The sequence below is a fragment of the Eleutherodactylus coqui genome, chromosome 8 (assembly GCF_035609145.1).
Source record: "Eleutherodactylus coqui strain aEleCoq1 chromosome 8, aEleCoq1.hap1, whole genome shotgun sequence".
In the NCBI taxonomy this organism is placed as follows: domain Eukaryota; kingdom Metazoa; phylum Chordata; class Amphibia; order Anura; family Eleutherodactylidae; genus Eleutherodactylus; species Eleutherodactylus coqui.
Genome location: NC_089844.1, coordinates 186,902,553 through 186,916,240, shown reverse-complemented (window position 1 = coordinate 186,916,240; position 13,688 = coordinate 186,902,553). Strand labels below are relative to the sequence as shown.

At 47.9% G+C, this 13,688-nt stretch overlaps 1 protein-coding gene across 3 annotated transcripts in view; it reads left to right on the top strand.

Moving 5' to 3' along the window:
* LOC136577272 (signal transducer and activator of transcription 1-alpha/beta-like) overlaps positions 1-13,688 on the top strand; it is a 145,065-nt gene that overhangs the window by 63,623 nt on the left and 67,754 nt on the right. For all 3 annotated transcript variants that reach the window (XM_066577117.1, XM_066577119.1, XM_066577118.1), the window contains 3 exons: positions 8,225-8,317; positions 10,931-10,990; positions 13,362-13,391. In XM_066577117.1, the coding sequence (XP_066433214.1) occupies positions 8,225-8,317; positions 10,931-10,990; positions 13,362-13,391 (183 nt within the window). The remainder of the gene's footprint in view (positions 1-8,224; positions 8,318-10,930; positions 10,991-13,361; positions 13,392-13,688) is intronic.

The following is a 13,688-nucleotide window of genomic DNA, read 5'->3' as shown; positions in this document are numbered from 1 at the left end:
CTACCCATGGGCTGTTCCATTTCTTGCTCTTATTTTGAAGCGTTCAGTTCCTTTTTAGAATGGGTAGTTAGGGATTGCACGGGGATTAGGTCAGTGATCCATTATTTGGATGACTTCCTATGCATAGGGCCAGCAGGTTCGCCTATTTGTGCAACTTTGCTGGGGTCACTTCAATGGGTTTCCGGTCAATTCGGGGTGCCTTTGGCGCCTGGGAAGACAGAGGGGCCCACTACATGTTTAAAGTTCCTGGGCATTACCATTGACACGGTTGCAATGGAATGCAGATTGCCCGAGGAGAAGTTGACAGAGTTAAAGGCGGAGGTAAAAAGAGCAAGGGTTGTCACCAAGGTCACTTTGAGGGAGCTCCAATCGTTATTGGGCAAGCTTAATTTCGCTTGCCGAATAATGCCGATGGGGCGAATTTTCAGCAGAAGGCTAGCGTCAGCAACGGCGGGGGTTCGGTTACCCCACCATTTTATCCGGCTAGGTAAGGAACTCAAGAAAGATTTAGCAGTATGGGCGGCGTTTCTAGAGAACTACAACGGTCGGTCAGTAATGATGGAGGAAATGGTAAACAATTTTGATTGGGAATTGTTTACTGACGCCGCAGGGAGTTCGGGTTTTGGGATTTACTTCCAGGGCCAGTGGTGCGCGGCCGGATGGCCGAGCGATTGGTTCTCGTCAGGGTTGGTAAGGAACTTGGTGCTACTCGAGCTCTTCCCCATTATAGTGGCGGTGGAGATATGGGGCGAGCAATTTAGGAACAAGAGAGTACGCTTTCACTGCGACAACCTGGGGGTCGTGCAGGCGATAAATAAATTGTCTGCATCGTCCCCTCCAGTGGTGGCCTTACTGCGCCACCTGGTGCTGAAAGCGTTATCACTTAACGCTTGGATAGGTGCGGTACATGTGCCGGGGGTGAGCAATTCACTAGCGGATGCTCTTTCTCGTTGCCAGTGGGAGCGATTCCGACGTTTGGCCCCGGCAGCAGAGAAGGAAGGGGTGTCTTGCCCGAGACACATCTGGAGCGTGGTCAGCGAGCAGTGAGGCACTTGATAGGTACCTCACTGGCTCGGAGTACGTGGACGTCTTATAGGGCAGCCTGGTCGGAATGGGAGGAGTGGCTGCAGCAGTGGGGAATCGTGCGGTCAGACGAGGACAGGGTAGGGGCGTTGTTAGGGTGGTTGGGGAAAAGTTCTGAGACAGGGTTGTCAGTCGCCAGAGTTAACAAATTTATGGGAGGAGTGGCGTTTGGCGCTAAGTTGCGGGGTTTGACTGATGTTACAAAGAATTTTGTAGTCAGACAGGCACTAAAGGGGTTTAGAAGGGGGCGGGGGGGGGTCAGATATGCGTCGGCCAATCTCGTTCGACTTGTTGAAGAGATTGGGGGGCGCATTGGGGGAGATATGCGGGGACGGGTTTGAATACTCGCTTTTTAAGTTGGCTTTTTCATTAGCTTTCTTTGGGGCTCTTCGGCTGGGGGAACTGGTTTCCCCCAGCAAAAAGAAAGGGGGGGGGTTTACAAAGCGAGGATACCAAGGTTATAAAAGGGCGGTTGGAATTAGTCATCCGTCGTTCTAAGATGGATCAAGAGGGTAGAGGTCGGAGAGTGTCGCTAGGACAAGTGCGGGGAGAGTCCATGTGCCCAGTTAAATGTTGGGAGGACTACAGTTTGTTAGCAGGAGTCAGGGTGGGGCCTCTTCTGCAGCACCGAGATGGTCGTTTTTTGTCAAGGTTCCAGTTCGAGGCGGTGTTAAGAAGAGCGATAGATACGCTGGGGTTAGACAGCTCTAATTTCGGGACACATTCTTTTAGAATAGGCGCGGCAACGGAGGCAGCAGAAAGGGGACTGGATAGTCAGGCGGTGATGGGCATCGGTCGGTGGAAGTCGGGACGGTTTAAACGTTATATCAGGCCGCACTTGCTTTAAGCGGGGGGGGGGACGTTTTTGCGGCGGGGTTAATTACGACTAGTTGTTTTTTTCTTTTGTTACAGATCATCGAGCCGCGTTGGTGTGGATAATGGGCCACTCTTTTGTGTATTGGGGGGGGGAGAGGGCTAAGATCAGGCCTAACGGTAGACAGTTAAGGCTGAGTAGAGAGACGGCGGTAATTCGATGGATCGGAGTGCGGGGCATGGCCTGGTTCCGGGTGTTACAGGACGTTCAGCGCTTAGTCTCCCTAGACAGGCCGCCTAACATCCTCGTACTGCACGTCGGGGGCAACGATTTGGGGCAGAGACCTTTTAGGGACCTCGGTAGGGACATCCGGTACGATATGCTTCGTATGATGCAGATGTACCGGGGCTTGATCGTGGTCTGGTCAGAGATGGTCCCTCGCAAGGTGTGGCGCAACGCGCGCTCAGTGCGGGGGATAGACAAGGCCAGGATCAAGGTTAACCGGGAGGTTTCACGCTTCGTTGCGCGTAATGGAGGAGTGGCCGTTCGGCACATAGATCTTGAGAAGGGAGTAGGAAACTATTGGAGGAGCGATGGCGTCCATCTCAACGAGATTGGGACGGATCTGTGGTTAGAGGGGGTTCAGGAGGGAATAGAACGCGCGTTAGTTCTGTGGGGTGCTGCGCAGGCATGAGGTGGTCATGCCATGCTGGCGGTGGCGTTCGGAAGGGGGGGGGGAGTTCTTGGAGCCAGCTGATGTGCGGGGCGGGGGGGGGGGGGAACGGGGGCTGATGGCTACCTCCCCCCCCCCCTCCCCCTTTTTTGGTATAGTGTGTGTGGTCAGCCTGTCGCCTCCCGGCTCTGTCAGGCCGTAGTCCCTGCAGAGAAACGTGGCTAGCCGAGGAACGGCTCGCGCCTCTCTGAGTCGGGAGGAGGAGGGCGACTAGGGGCAACCGGTTGTGTGTTGCCTCCCGAGTCGGCTGTCTTGCGACGGGAAGGTTTTAGCGGGAAGGATTTCAGTCTCCCGAGTCGGATAGAGGGAGAGAGCGGCGGGAGGCAGGACGGAAATCCTTTTCCCTGTTGGGGAGGCGACAGAGGGGGTTGGAGGCTCCAGGGACTTCCCCTTTTTCAGTGGGTTGTTTTATTTGATGTTTTTATCAATTGTTAATAAGAATTTTAATAAATGGCTGCTGTGGCCAAAAATTTATCCAAGCTAGAAGTTGCAGCGTTTTAATTGAAGAAAGGGGGAGGTTTGGGTTAGGTCACAGAGGTCACATCCGATATACCCGCGTCAAGAGGCGCCGGAATAGTAGCCCCCGGGGATATATATGGAGGCAGCCCATGACAGGGTTAACGGGGAGGCCAGGGTTAATGGAAGGGTGAAGAGGGGGGGGGGGTGTAGTATAGGGGGGAGTAGAGGGGGAAGTTAGAGAGAAAGTGCGGGAACAGCAGGGGGAGGAGCATCCCTAGGCGGCAACGGAGGAAGAAGAAGCAGAAGGAGAAGACGGAGGCCACGAGGAAGTCCCACCCACCCGCCCTTACTTTAGCATATAGGGGGTAGTTTAGTTAGTAGAAAGGGTCGTAGAGGTATCGTAACATTGTCATAGCGGCGTTCGGAAGGGGGGGGGGAGTTCTTGGAGCCAGCTGATGTGCGGGGCGGGGGGGGGGGGGAACGGGGGCTGATGGCTACCTCCCCCCCCCCCTCCCCCTTTTTTGGTATAGTGTGTGTGGTCAGCCTGTCGCCTCCCGGCTCTGTCAGGCCGTAGTCCCTGCAGAGAAACGTGGCTAGCCGAGGAACGGCTCGCGCCTCTCTGAGTCGGGAGGAGGAGGGCGACTAGGGGCAACCGGTTGTGTGTTGCCTCCCGAGTCGGCTGTCTTGCGACGGGAGGGTTTTAGCGGGAAGGATTTCAGTCTCCCGAGTCGGATAGAGGGAGAGAGCGGCGGGAGGCAGGACGGAAATCCTTTTCCCTGTTGGGGAGGCGACAGAGGGGGTTGGAGGCTCCAGGGACTTCCCCTTTTTCAGTGGGTTGTTTTATTTGATGTTTTTATCAATTGTTAATAAGAATTTTAATAAATGGCCGCTGTGGCCAAAAATTTATCCAAGCTAGAAGTTGCAGCGTTTTAATTGAAGAAAGGGGGAGGTTTGGGTTAGGTCACAGAGGTCACATCCGATATACCCGCGTCATGTGTCACAGAACGTGAGGGTAGCAGAGTTATTATAACTCTTGGAGAGCAGGTATTTTTTTCCCAATTAAGGAAAGCAAATGGCGAAGCCAGCAGTACAGCGTAGCTGGGTGCGTATGATTTAGCACTGTTCTTCACGCAGCTCACACGTCTCCACCGCCCGTAAGGACGGACAGAGGCTGGACAAATAGATTTGTTTTCAGTTTTTTCCCACCAACAGGCAGCACTGCGTATATTCAATGAACATGAGAAGTTTAATAACTGTGCTGTGTCCCTGCTTATGTGTCACAGAACGTGAGGGTAGCAGAGTTATTATAACTCTGGCAGAGCAGGTATTTTTTTTCCCAATTAAGGAAAGCAAATGGCGAAGCCAGCAGTAAAGCGTAGCTGGGTGCGTATGATTTAGCACTGTTTTTCACGCAGCTCACACGTCTCCACAGGCGTAAGGACGGACAGAGGCTGGACAAATAGATTTGTTTTCAGTTTTTTCCCACCAACAGGCAGCACTGCGTATATTCAATGAACATGAGAAGTTTAATAACTGTGCTGTGTCCCTGCTTATGTGTCACAGAACGTGAGGGTAGCAGAGTTATTATAACTCTGGCAGAGCAGGTATTTTTTTCCCAATTAAGGAAAGCAAATGGCGAAGCCAGCAGTAAAGCGTAGCTGGGTGCGTATGATTTAGCAATGTTTTTCACGCAGCTCACACGTCTCCACAGGCGTAAGGACGGACAGAGGCTGGACAAATAGATTTGTTTTCAGTTTTTTCCCACCAACAGGCAGCACTGCGTATATTCAATGAACATGAGAAGTTTAATAACTGTGCTGTGTCCCTGCTTATGTGTCACAGAACGTGAGGGTAGCAGAGTTATTATAACTCTTGGAGAGCAGGTATTTTTTTCCCTATTAAGGAAAGCAAATGGCGAAGCCAGCAGTAAAGCGTAGCTGGGTGCGTATGATTTAGCACTGTTCTTCACGCAGCTCACACGTCTCCACCGCCCGTAAGGACGGACAGAGGCTGGACAAATAGATTTGTTTTCAGTTTTTTCCCACCAACAGGCAGCACTGCGTATATTCAATGAACATGAGAAGTTTAATAACTGTGCTGTGTCCCTGCTTATGTGTCACAGAACGTGAGGGTAGCAGAGTTATTATAACTCTGGCAGAGCAGGTATTTTTTTTCCCAATTAAGGAAAGCAAATGGCGAAGCCAGCAGTAAAGCGTAGCTGGGTGCGTATGATTTAGCACTGTTCTTCACGCAGCTCACACGTCTCCACCGCCCGTAAGGACGGACAGAGGCTGGACAAATAGATTTGTTTTCAGTTTTTTCCCACCAACAGGCAGCACTGCGTATATTCAATGAACATGAGAAGTTTAATAACTGTGCTGTGTCCCTGCTTATGTGTCACAGAACGTGAGGGTAGCAGAGTTATTATAACTCTGGCAGAGCAGGTATTTTTTTTCCCAATTAAGGAAAGCAAATGGCGAAGCCAGCAGTAAAGCGTAGCTGGGTGCGTATGATTTAGCAATGTTTTTCACGCAGCTCACACGTCTCCACAGGCGTAAGGACGGACAGAGGCTGGACAAATAGATTTGTTTTCAGTTTTTTCCCACCAACAGGCAGCACTGCGTATATTCAATGAACATGAGAAGTTTAATAACTGTGCTGTGTCCCTGCTTATGTGTCACAGAACGTGAGGGTAGCAGAGTTATTATAACTCTGGCAGAGCAGGTATTTTTTTCCCAATTAAGGAAAGCAAATGGCGAAGCCAGCAGTAAAGCGTAGCTGGGTGCGTATGATTTAGCAATGTTTTTCACGCAGCTCACACGTCTCCACAGGCGTAAGGACGGACAGAGGCTGGACAAATAGATTTGTTTTCAGTTTTTTCCCACCAACAGGCAGCACTGCGTATATTCAATGAACATGAGAAGTTTAATAACTGTGCTGTGTCCCTGCTTATGTGTCACAGAACGTGAGGGTAGCAGAGTTATTATAACTCTTGGAGAGCAGGTATTTTTTTCCCTATTAAGGAAAGCAAATGGCGAAGCCAGCAGTACAGCGTAGCTGGGTGCGTATGATTTAGCACTGTTCTTCACGCAGCTCACACGTCTCCACCGCCCGTAAGGACGGACAGAGGCTGGACAAATAGATTTGTTTTCAGTTTTTTCCCACCAACAGGCAGCACTGCGTATATTCAATGAACATGAGAAGTTTAATAACTGTGCTGTGTCCCTGCTTATGTGTCACAGAACGTGAGGGTAGCAGAGTTATTATAACTCTGGCAGAGCAGGTATTTTTTTTCCCAATTAAGGAAAGCAAATGGCGAAGCCAGCAGTAAAGCGTAGCTGGGTGCGTATGATTTAGCAATGTTTTTCACGCAGCTCACACGTCTCCACAGGCGTAAGGACGGACAGAGGCTGGACAAATAGATTTGTTTTCAGTTTTTTCCCACCAACAGGCAGCACTGCGTATATTCAATGAACATGAGAAGTTTAATAACTGTGCTGTGTCCCTGCTTATGTGTCACAGAACGTGAGGGTAGCAGAGTTATTATAACTCTGGCAGAGCAGGTATTTTTTTCCCAATTAAGGAAAGCAAATGGCGAAGCCAGCAGTAAAGCGTAGCTGGGTGCGTATGATTTAGCAATGTTTTTCACGCAGCTCACACGTCTCCACAGGCGTAAGGACGGACAGAGGCTGGACAAATAGATTTGTTTTCAGTTTTTTCCCACCAACAGGCAGCACTGCGTATATTCAATGAACATGAGAAGTTTAATAACTGTGCTGTGTCCCTGCTTATGTGTCACAGAACGTGAGGGTAGCAGAGTTATTATAACTCTGGCAGAGCAGGTATTTTTTTCCCAATTAAGGAAAGCAAATGGCGAAGCCAGCAGTAAAGCGTAGCTGGGTGCGTATGATTTAGCACTGTTCTTCACGCAGCTCACACGTCTCCACCGCCCGTAAGGACGGACAGAGGCTGGACAAATAGATTTGTTTTCAGTTTTTTCCCACCAACAGGCAGCACTGCGTATATTCAATGAACATGAGAAGTTTAATAACTGTGCTGTGTCCCTGCTTATGTGTCACAGAACGTGAGGGTAGCAGAGTTATTATAACTCTGGCAGAGCAGGTATTTTTTTTCCCAATTAAGGAAAGCAAATGGCGAAGCCAGCAGTAAAGCGTAGCTGGGTGCGTATGATTTAGCAATGTTTTTCACGCAGCTCACACGTGTCCACAGGCGTTAGGACGGACACAGGCTGGACAAATAGATTTGTTTTCAGTTTTTTCCCACCAACAGGCAGCACTGCGTATATTCTATGAATAATAACTGTGTTGTGGCCCTGCCTATACAATTCTTTCCCTGCAGTATCAATGGAGGGTGGAATGCTCTGCAGAGGCGATTTTGAGAAGCCCAAAAAAAATGCAGCACAGCTAACAGCAGCCTGGACAGTACTGCACACGGATAAATATGGCCCTAGAAAGGACCGTTGAGGTTCTTGAAGGCTACACTCACTCCTAACACTCTCCCTGCCTATGCAGCACTTCTGTCCCTAATGCCAGGTGCAACGGTCTGCAGAGGCGATTTTGAGAAAAAAAAAAATCCCACTGCTAACAGCAGCCAACACACAGCTATCAGTGGCCCTAATAAGGACCTTTGGGGGGTCTTGAAGCCTACACTAACTACCAATTCTTTCCCTACAGCAGCTCCGGTATAAACAGCACTGTCCCTCATCTAACTCACACCGCATCTGAGGCGAGCCGCGGGAGGGGCCGACTTTTATATTAGGCGAACACCTGATCTCGCCAGCCACTCACAGCAGGGGGGTGGTATAGGGCTTAAACGTTGCAGGGGGAAGTTGTAATGCCTTCCCTGTCTTTCAATTGGCCAGAAAAGCGCGCTAACGTCTCAGGGAAGGAAGTGAAAGTAACCAGAACACCGCATGGTGTTCGTTACGAATAACGAACATCCCAAACACCCTAATATTCGCACGAATATCAAGCTCGGACGAACGCGTTCGCTCATCTCTAGTGGGCATGCATCCACTTCTATACACTGCATTCTGTAACCATGTCCTAATCCAAGGTTGAAGAGTTGTTGCAAAATGCAATGCCACTTCTATATATTGTTGTGTCTCACTACAGCTCATTCGTGGTTGAAAGGCAGCCCTGTATGCCAACGCACCCACAAAGGCCCTTGGTTCTGAAAACCGGCGTTCAATTCACAGTGAAATTAAGGTACTGTAGACGGGTCTCTAAATGTTATCATTGGGATTTTTCGAGGAGATTCCCCTATCAGTTGTTTTCAGTTAAACAGGCGAACATCTAATCCTACAAAAGAAGGGGAAACCGTATAACTTGGGAAAGAGGAAGGGAAGGGAGAAGGTAAGGCTGCGGAGGGGGTGGAGCCTCGAGAATGGCTGTTATAAGAACCGCCCCTGCAGGACAATAGAAGAGATGGGAATAGTCCAGAGATAGACTAGAGTGGAGAGTAGACACCAGACCAGTGGAGAGGGAGCGGTAGGGTGTGGGCCAACCACAGACAACCACTCCCCAAGTTTAAGGGATGACCTGAAGTCTAACCAAGGCTACCACAATGCGTAGAACCCCTCAATATCCGTTTCCTCCTCTGCTCTCATCTCTTCATACGGCACAAGAGTATTGACCGCTTCTACCCATTGGATTCTAGTTGGGGGTGAACTGGATTTCCATAATCTGTGAATAATTTGCCTGACGGCCTGGACAAAAAACCTTAACAGACCCTTCTTTACACGGGCAATGGATCCCGGGTATATGGACAACAAGGCCATCTCAAATGTGAGAACGACAGATAGACCACAAATATCATTGGATAACGCCATGACGTCCGACCAAAGGGCCGCCACTGGAGAGCATTCCCACCAAATATGGAACACATTGCCCCGGCCCCTAGAGCATCACCAGCACAAGGGGCTGTGTAAGCATTCCATGGTTCTGTACCAGCGTGGCGGAATCTTATCCCTGAGCTCCTGAAGTCTGGAGGAAGATGTTCCCTTATGTATCAGGCCTAATGTCCACGACACTCGGTGCACCCACTGCGGATCTAAGCTTCAGATCCGCAGTGGGTGTCTTGCGGATTGTGTTAAAAATGATTTTTTAATAATAGCTTGTGGTCGCGGATTCTGTATTTTTCCGCACTGGTGAACGCGGATTTGAATTGCGGATTCTGCGCGGAAATTGAATGGAAAAAAAATGGGAAAAGAAACCAAACCCCTTCCAAGCCTTTTCCCCACCTCCCTAATTACTTCTAAACTTCAAATCTGCAGCAGATCCGCAAATACATTTAAATGTATTTGTGGTTCGCTGCGGTTCCGCCACTCCCATAGACTTCAAGGGAGCAAGATCCGCGCGAAATCCATGATGAAAATGGAGCATGCTTCGGTTTTAAATCCACGTGGATAGTAAATAAATACAATAAAATCAAATCAGCGGACCTGAACTCAATCGCGGAAGCTCCATTCATTTCTATGGGTAGCGAATCTGCGCCGATTCCGCAAATAAAATCCGCCCATGTACATTGGGCCTTAATGTAAGAGCTTTCTGCCAGGACCCCCCAGGACAATGCCATCCCGACCCCTCTCCCCATGCCTCCACGAACTCTGGACGTCCCCCCCCCAAGTGGGGTTAAGCACTTCTGTATGGCCATATTAATGCACTTTGTAATATACATCGTGCATTAAATATGAGCCATACAGAAGTTATTCACTTACCTGTTCCGTTGCTGGCGTCCCCGTCTCCATGGCTCCGTCTAACTTCAGCGTCTAATCGCCCGATTAGACGCGCTTGCGCAGAAGGGTCTTCTGCCTTGGGCTTGGTTCGGCAGCAGCGGCGTTCTGGCTCCGCCCCCTTCTACGCGTCATCGCGTAGCTCCACCCCATCATGTGTGACGATTCCAGCCTCCTGATTGGTGTAGAAGGGGGCGGAGCCAGAACGCACAAAGTGCATTAATATGGCCATACAGAAGTGCTGAACCCCACTTGCTTTCGCGAGACAACCCCTTTAAGGAAAAACAGACATACAACTTCAGACAAAGACACACATAAACTTTCATCTACTTGAAGGATGAATTGGGAATTGGCAATTATTCGGAAGATCAACGGGGTATGTGTGCCCCAAGATGTTGGAAAAGCTCAATATCTAGATTGTGACAATGGTGGTTTACTAACGCGGTATTACTATCCTCTATGCATCATAATACCTAAATGTGAAGATGATCTAGATAACATATAATTATTCTGGAGCTTGATGGGACGTCAGCTTATTTATCCGCTGATCTCATTCCTTTAGGTATTATGATGCATAGAGGATAGTAATACCGCGTTAGTAAACCACCATTGTCACAATCTAGATATTGAGCTTTTCCAACATCTTGGGGCACACATACCCCGTTGATCTTCCGAATAATTGCCAATTCCCAATTCATCCTTCAAGTAGATGAAAGTTGATGTGTGTCTTTGTCTGAAGTTGTATGTCTGTTTTTGCTTAACCACCCCAGAGTTGAGGTAGTGTTTTTTTATCTTTAATTCAAATAAAAGTTTTTTTATTTTTCTAAGGCCTTTTCAGTGATATATATATATTTCATCTTTTTACCCCCAATAAAACTAAAAGACCGAACAAACAGTCAGTGGAAAAAACGATATTTTAAAATCGCCCCTTATGTCACGGGGAAAACGCAGCAAAAATCATTTTGATAGCTGAAGAAAAAAAAAGGGCAGTAAAATCCCTAAAAAGTGAGGTTTGTAGTCAGTGACGCACCAACACATTGTGGCCACTAGATGACTTGTTTGTGCCCGGACTATTCATGTCTTACAGACTGTTGGTCAAACTGCAGGAGCTCAACTATCAGCTGAAGGTGAAAGCCGTGTTTGACAAGTAAGTAGGTGTTTGTTACTACAACATTGTGGCGATTATATATATATATATATATATATATATATATATATATATATATATATATACTGTGTGTATATCTAACAGGATTATTTTGTTATTCATTACAATAAGAAGCACCAAAAAAAATATATTGCTGTATTCCCAAATAAAGCGAATGTGATTATAGAAAGGCCGCTGGAGTGCAGGTTCTCTGTGTGGCAGCCTGCCAGTTGATGCTACAGCTGACTGCCAGTCACGGGCAGCTATGGGGGCTGCAGTCACATTTGGCGTTTGTGCTGCATTTCTGAACTGCTGCAAAAAATGCATAAAAATGGCTTGAAGCTTTTAAAAAACATATGTTTTTTTTTTACAAATGCGCATGTATTTTTTTTCTGCTGTTCAGAAATGCTTCAAAAATGCCAAGTGTTACCGCAGCCGTGGCGCTTCTCAGTCTCGGCTCCTTGGCTGGGGATATAGACTAAGGGCTTCTACAGACCACCGTATGCACAACGTTGTGCCGTGAACAAAGTTGATTTGTGCACTTGTCGGCGTGTAGTACGCTACGTTTTGCACACAGAGGGTCTGTTTACATGCGAGTGTAAAATAGTCTTCGCCCTGATTTAAAAGGCCATTTAGCCTAATGAGGTCCAGACGTGTTCTGTGTTACACAGAATTGTGCAGCCTGTAGCTTTTTTGCGCACTTGCCATAGACTTCTGTGGGGGACTTTGCTGTGCAAGAGGCAGAAAGATAGAGCAGGTTCTAAAAAGTTAATGAGAACGAACTCATTGACATCAATGGGTTTTATTCTCTGCGCATTGTTCGTGTTTATTTTACGTGCCCAAAAGAGGCACACGAATATGGTTGTCGTAAGAAGCCCTAAGCCACAGACCTCTGTGGCTGCGGCTGGGACACACCAGGATAAGGATAAGAGTGGGATCTGAGGTTGCTGGGGGGTAGCTGCAGTGGCTGACGGGGAGGAGCGACATGTCTACTAGCAGCCCACGGACACGCTCTACTCTTGTTCTGTAAAGTCTGTTTTGTTGCAGCGGTACATGTAAACTGCTGCAGAAAGTGGTAAAGCTGGCAGGAGCCCCAGTAACACTTCAGTTCAGGGTCTAAGAGGGAGTTTGTTCGTATGCCAGTAATTGTAACCCAGAGATGTTGGTCTCCATCTGCTGACATCCCCAAGTTGGGACAGAATATAGCACCACCGTGACCGTACCTGGTTTTATCTGAAAACTTCTAGAGCAGAAAAAAACCTTTTTCCAAATTATTCAAAACTGTAAAAAACAGAAGTGCTTTGTGCCTGCAAGGACTTTACGCTAATTAGTCAACTCCCTGTAGGAGTCTGGTCAAAACTTCTGGGCAGTGGGCACTCAGACTCCGTTGGCAATATATGTATGTAGCGCCAGATTGATACCTTGGGACTCTCACTAAAACAAGACTGGCAAGAGTAGTGATCCCTGCTGTTAACCCCTTAAATGCTGCGATCAAGGTTGATGGTGGCGTGCAAAAGTCTTCATAGAGGGAGGGTGCTGCTCCTGTGACATCATCTGCCCTCCGTCATTTAATCATGCAGGGCCGGTGATTTGCCATGGGTAACAGTCAGTGATGGTCGGGTCTGCCATGGTACAGGACCAAGCACTGTACAGACGTAATGCAATGCGTTACTATAGCATTCATAGCATCGCAGGTTTCGGTTATCTACAGGGACATGAAAAAAGTATAAATTAAAAATAAAAATGCTTTGCACGTTCCCCTCTTTTTTTTTTTTTTACCTGTTTGGTATAATTACATCCTTTAGCCCACGTGCCAAGTGCTTTTTTAAAAAACAAAAAAAAACAAAATATTTGCTCTATTTTTTGTTGGTTTTACTTCCCAAAAAGCGCAGTACAATAATGATGATGAAAAAAGCCCTATGTACCCAAAATGGTGAATAATGCCAATAAAACCCACAGCTTGGCACACAAATACAAGCCCTCATGTGGCTGGAAAAGTGGAAATGAAAATTTTAAAAAATCCCTACGTCCTTAGGACCAAAATAAGCCGTTTCACTGAAGGGTTAATGAGGATTGCACCAAACTACTAAAGCAGGAGAGCCAGAGATCCTCCTGAAGGCCGCCTCACATCTGCGCAGAAATGCCGGAACTGCGCACAGCGATTGGGGTTTCCAGCTATCGAGCCCCTCAGTAAGTTTTGACATAGCCTTTTGCTCATAAACCCCCACAAGACTGGACTCCTCACGCAGTTTGCTTGTAATTAAAGGATTTTAGTGCTGGAAATAACGCAAAAGTTGGAACAAAATATCAAACCTTTTACGTTTCCTGTTACAGCTTATATTTTAATTCGGTATGTTTTCTTCATTTTTAGAGACGTCAGTGAAAAAAATACAGTAAAAGGGTAAGTGCTGTCTGCTCGTCGTTCACAGGCCCCCGCTGCCGCCCCGCCGGCGGCGAGAGTCGGGACAGAGATGTAAATGGCCATCATATGGGTCTTATTCCTAAATGCTGGGGGAGTTCTGAAATAAACATACTTTGTAAAACCACAGAGAACGGCTTGAGGTCATGAGAGTGGCGTCTCTCTGACCCCACCCCCCACCCCCACCCCCATCTCCTAATCACTGGGCCCTGTTATACCGAATAATCATCATTCAGATTCTTACTGGACTCTGGGAGTCTGAGTGATCGGTCAGTGTTA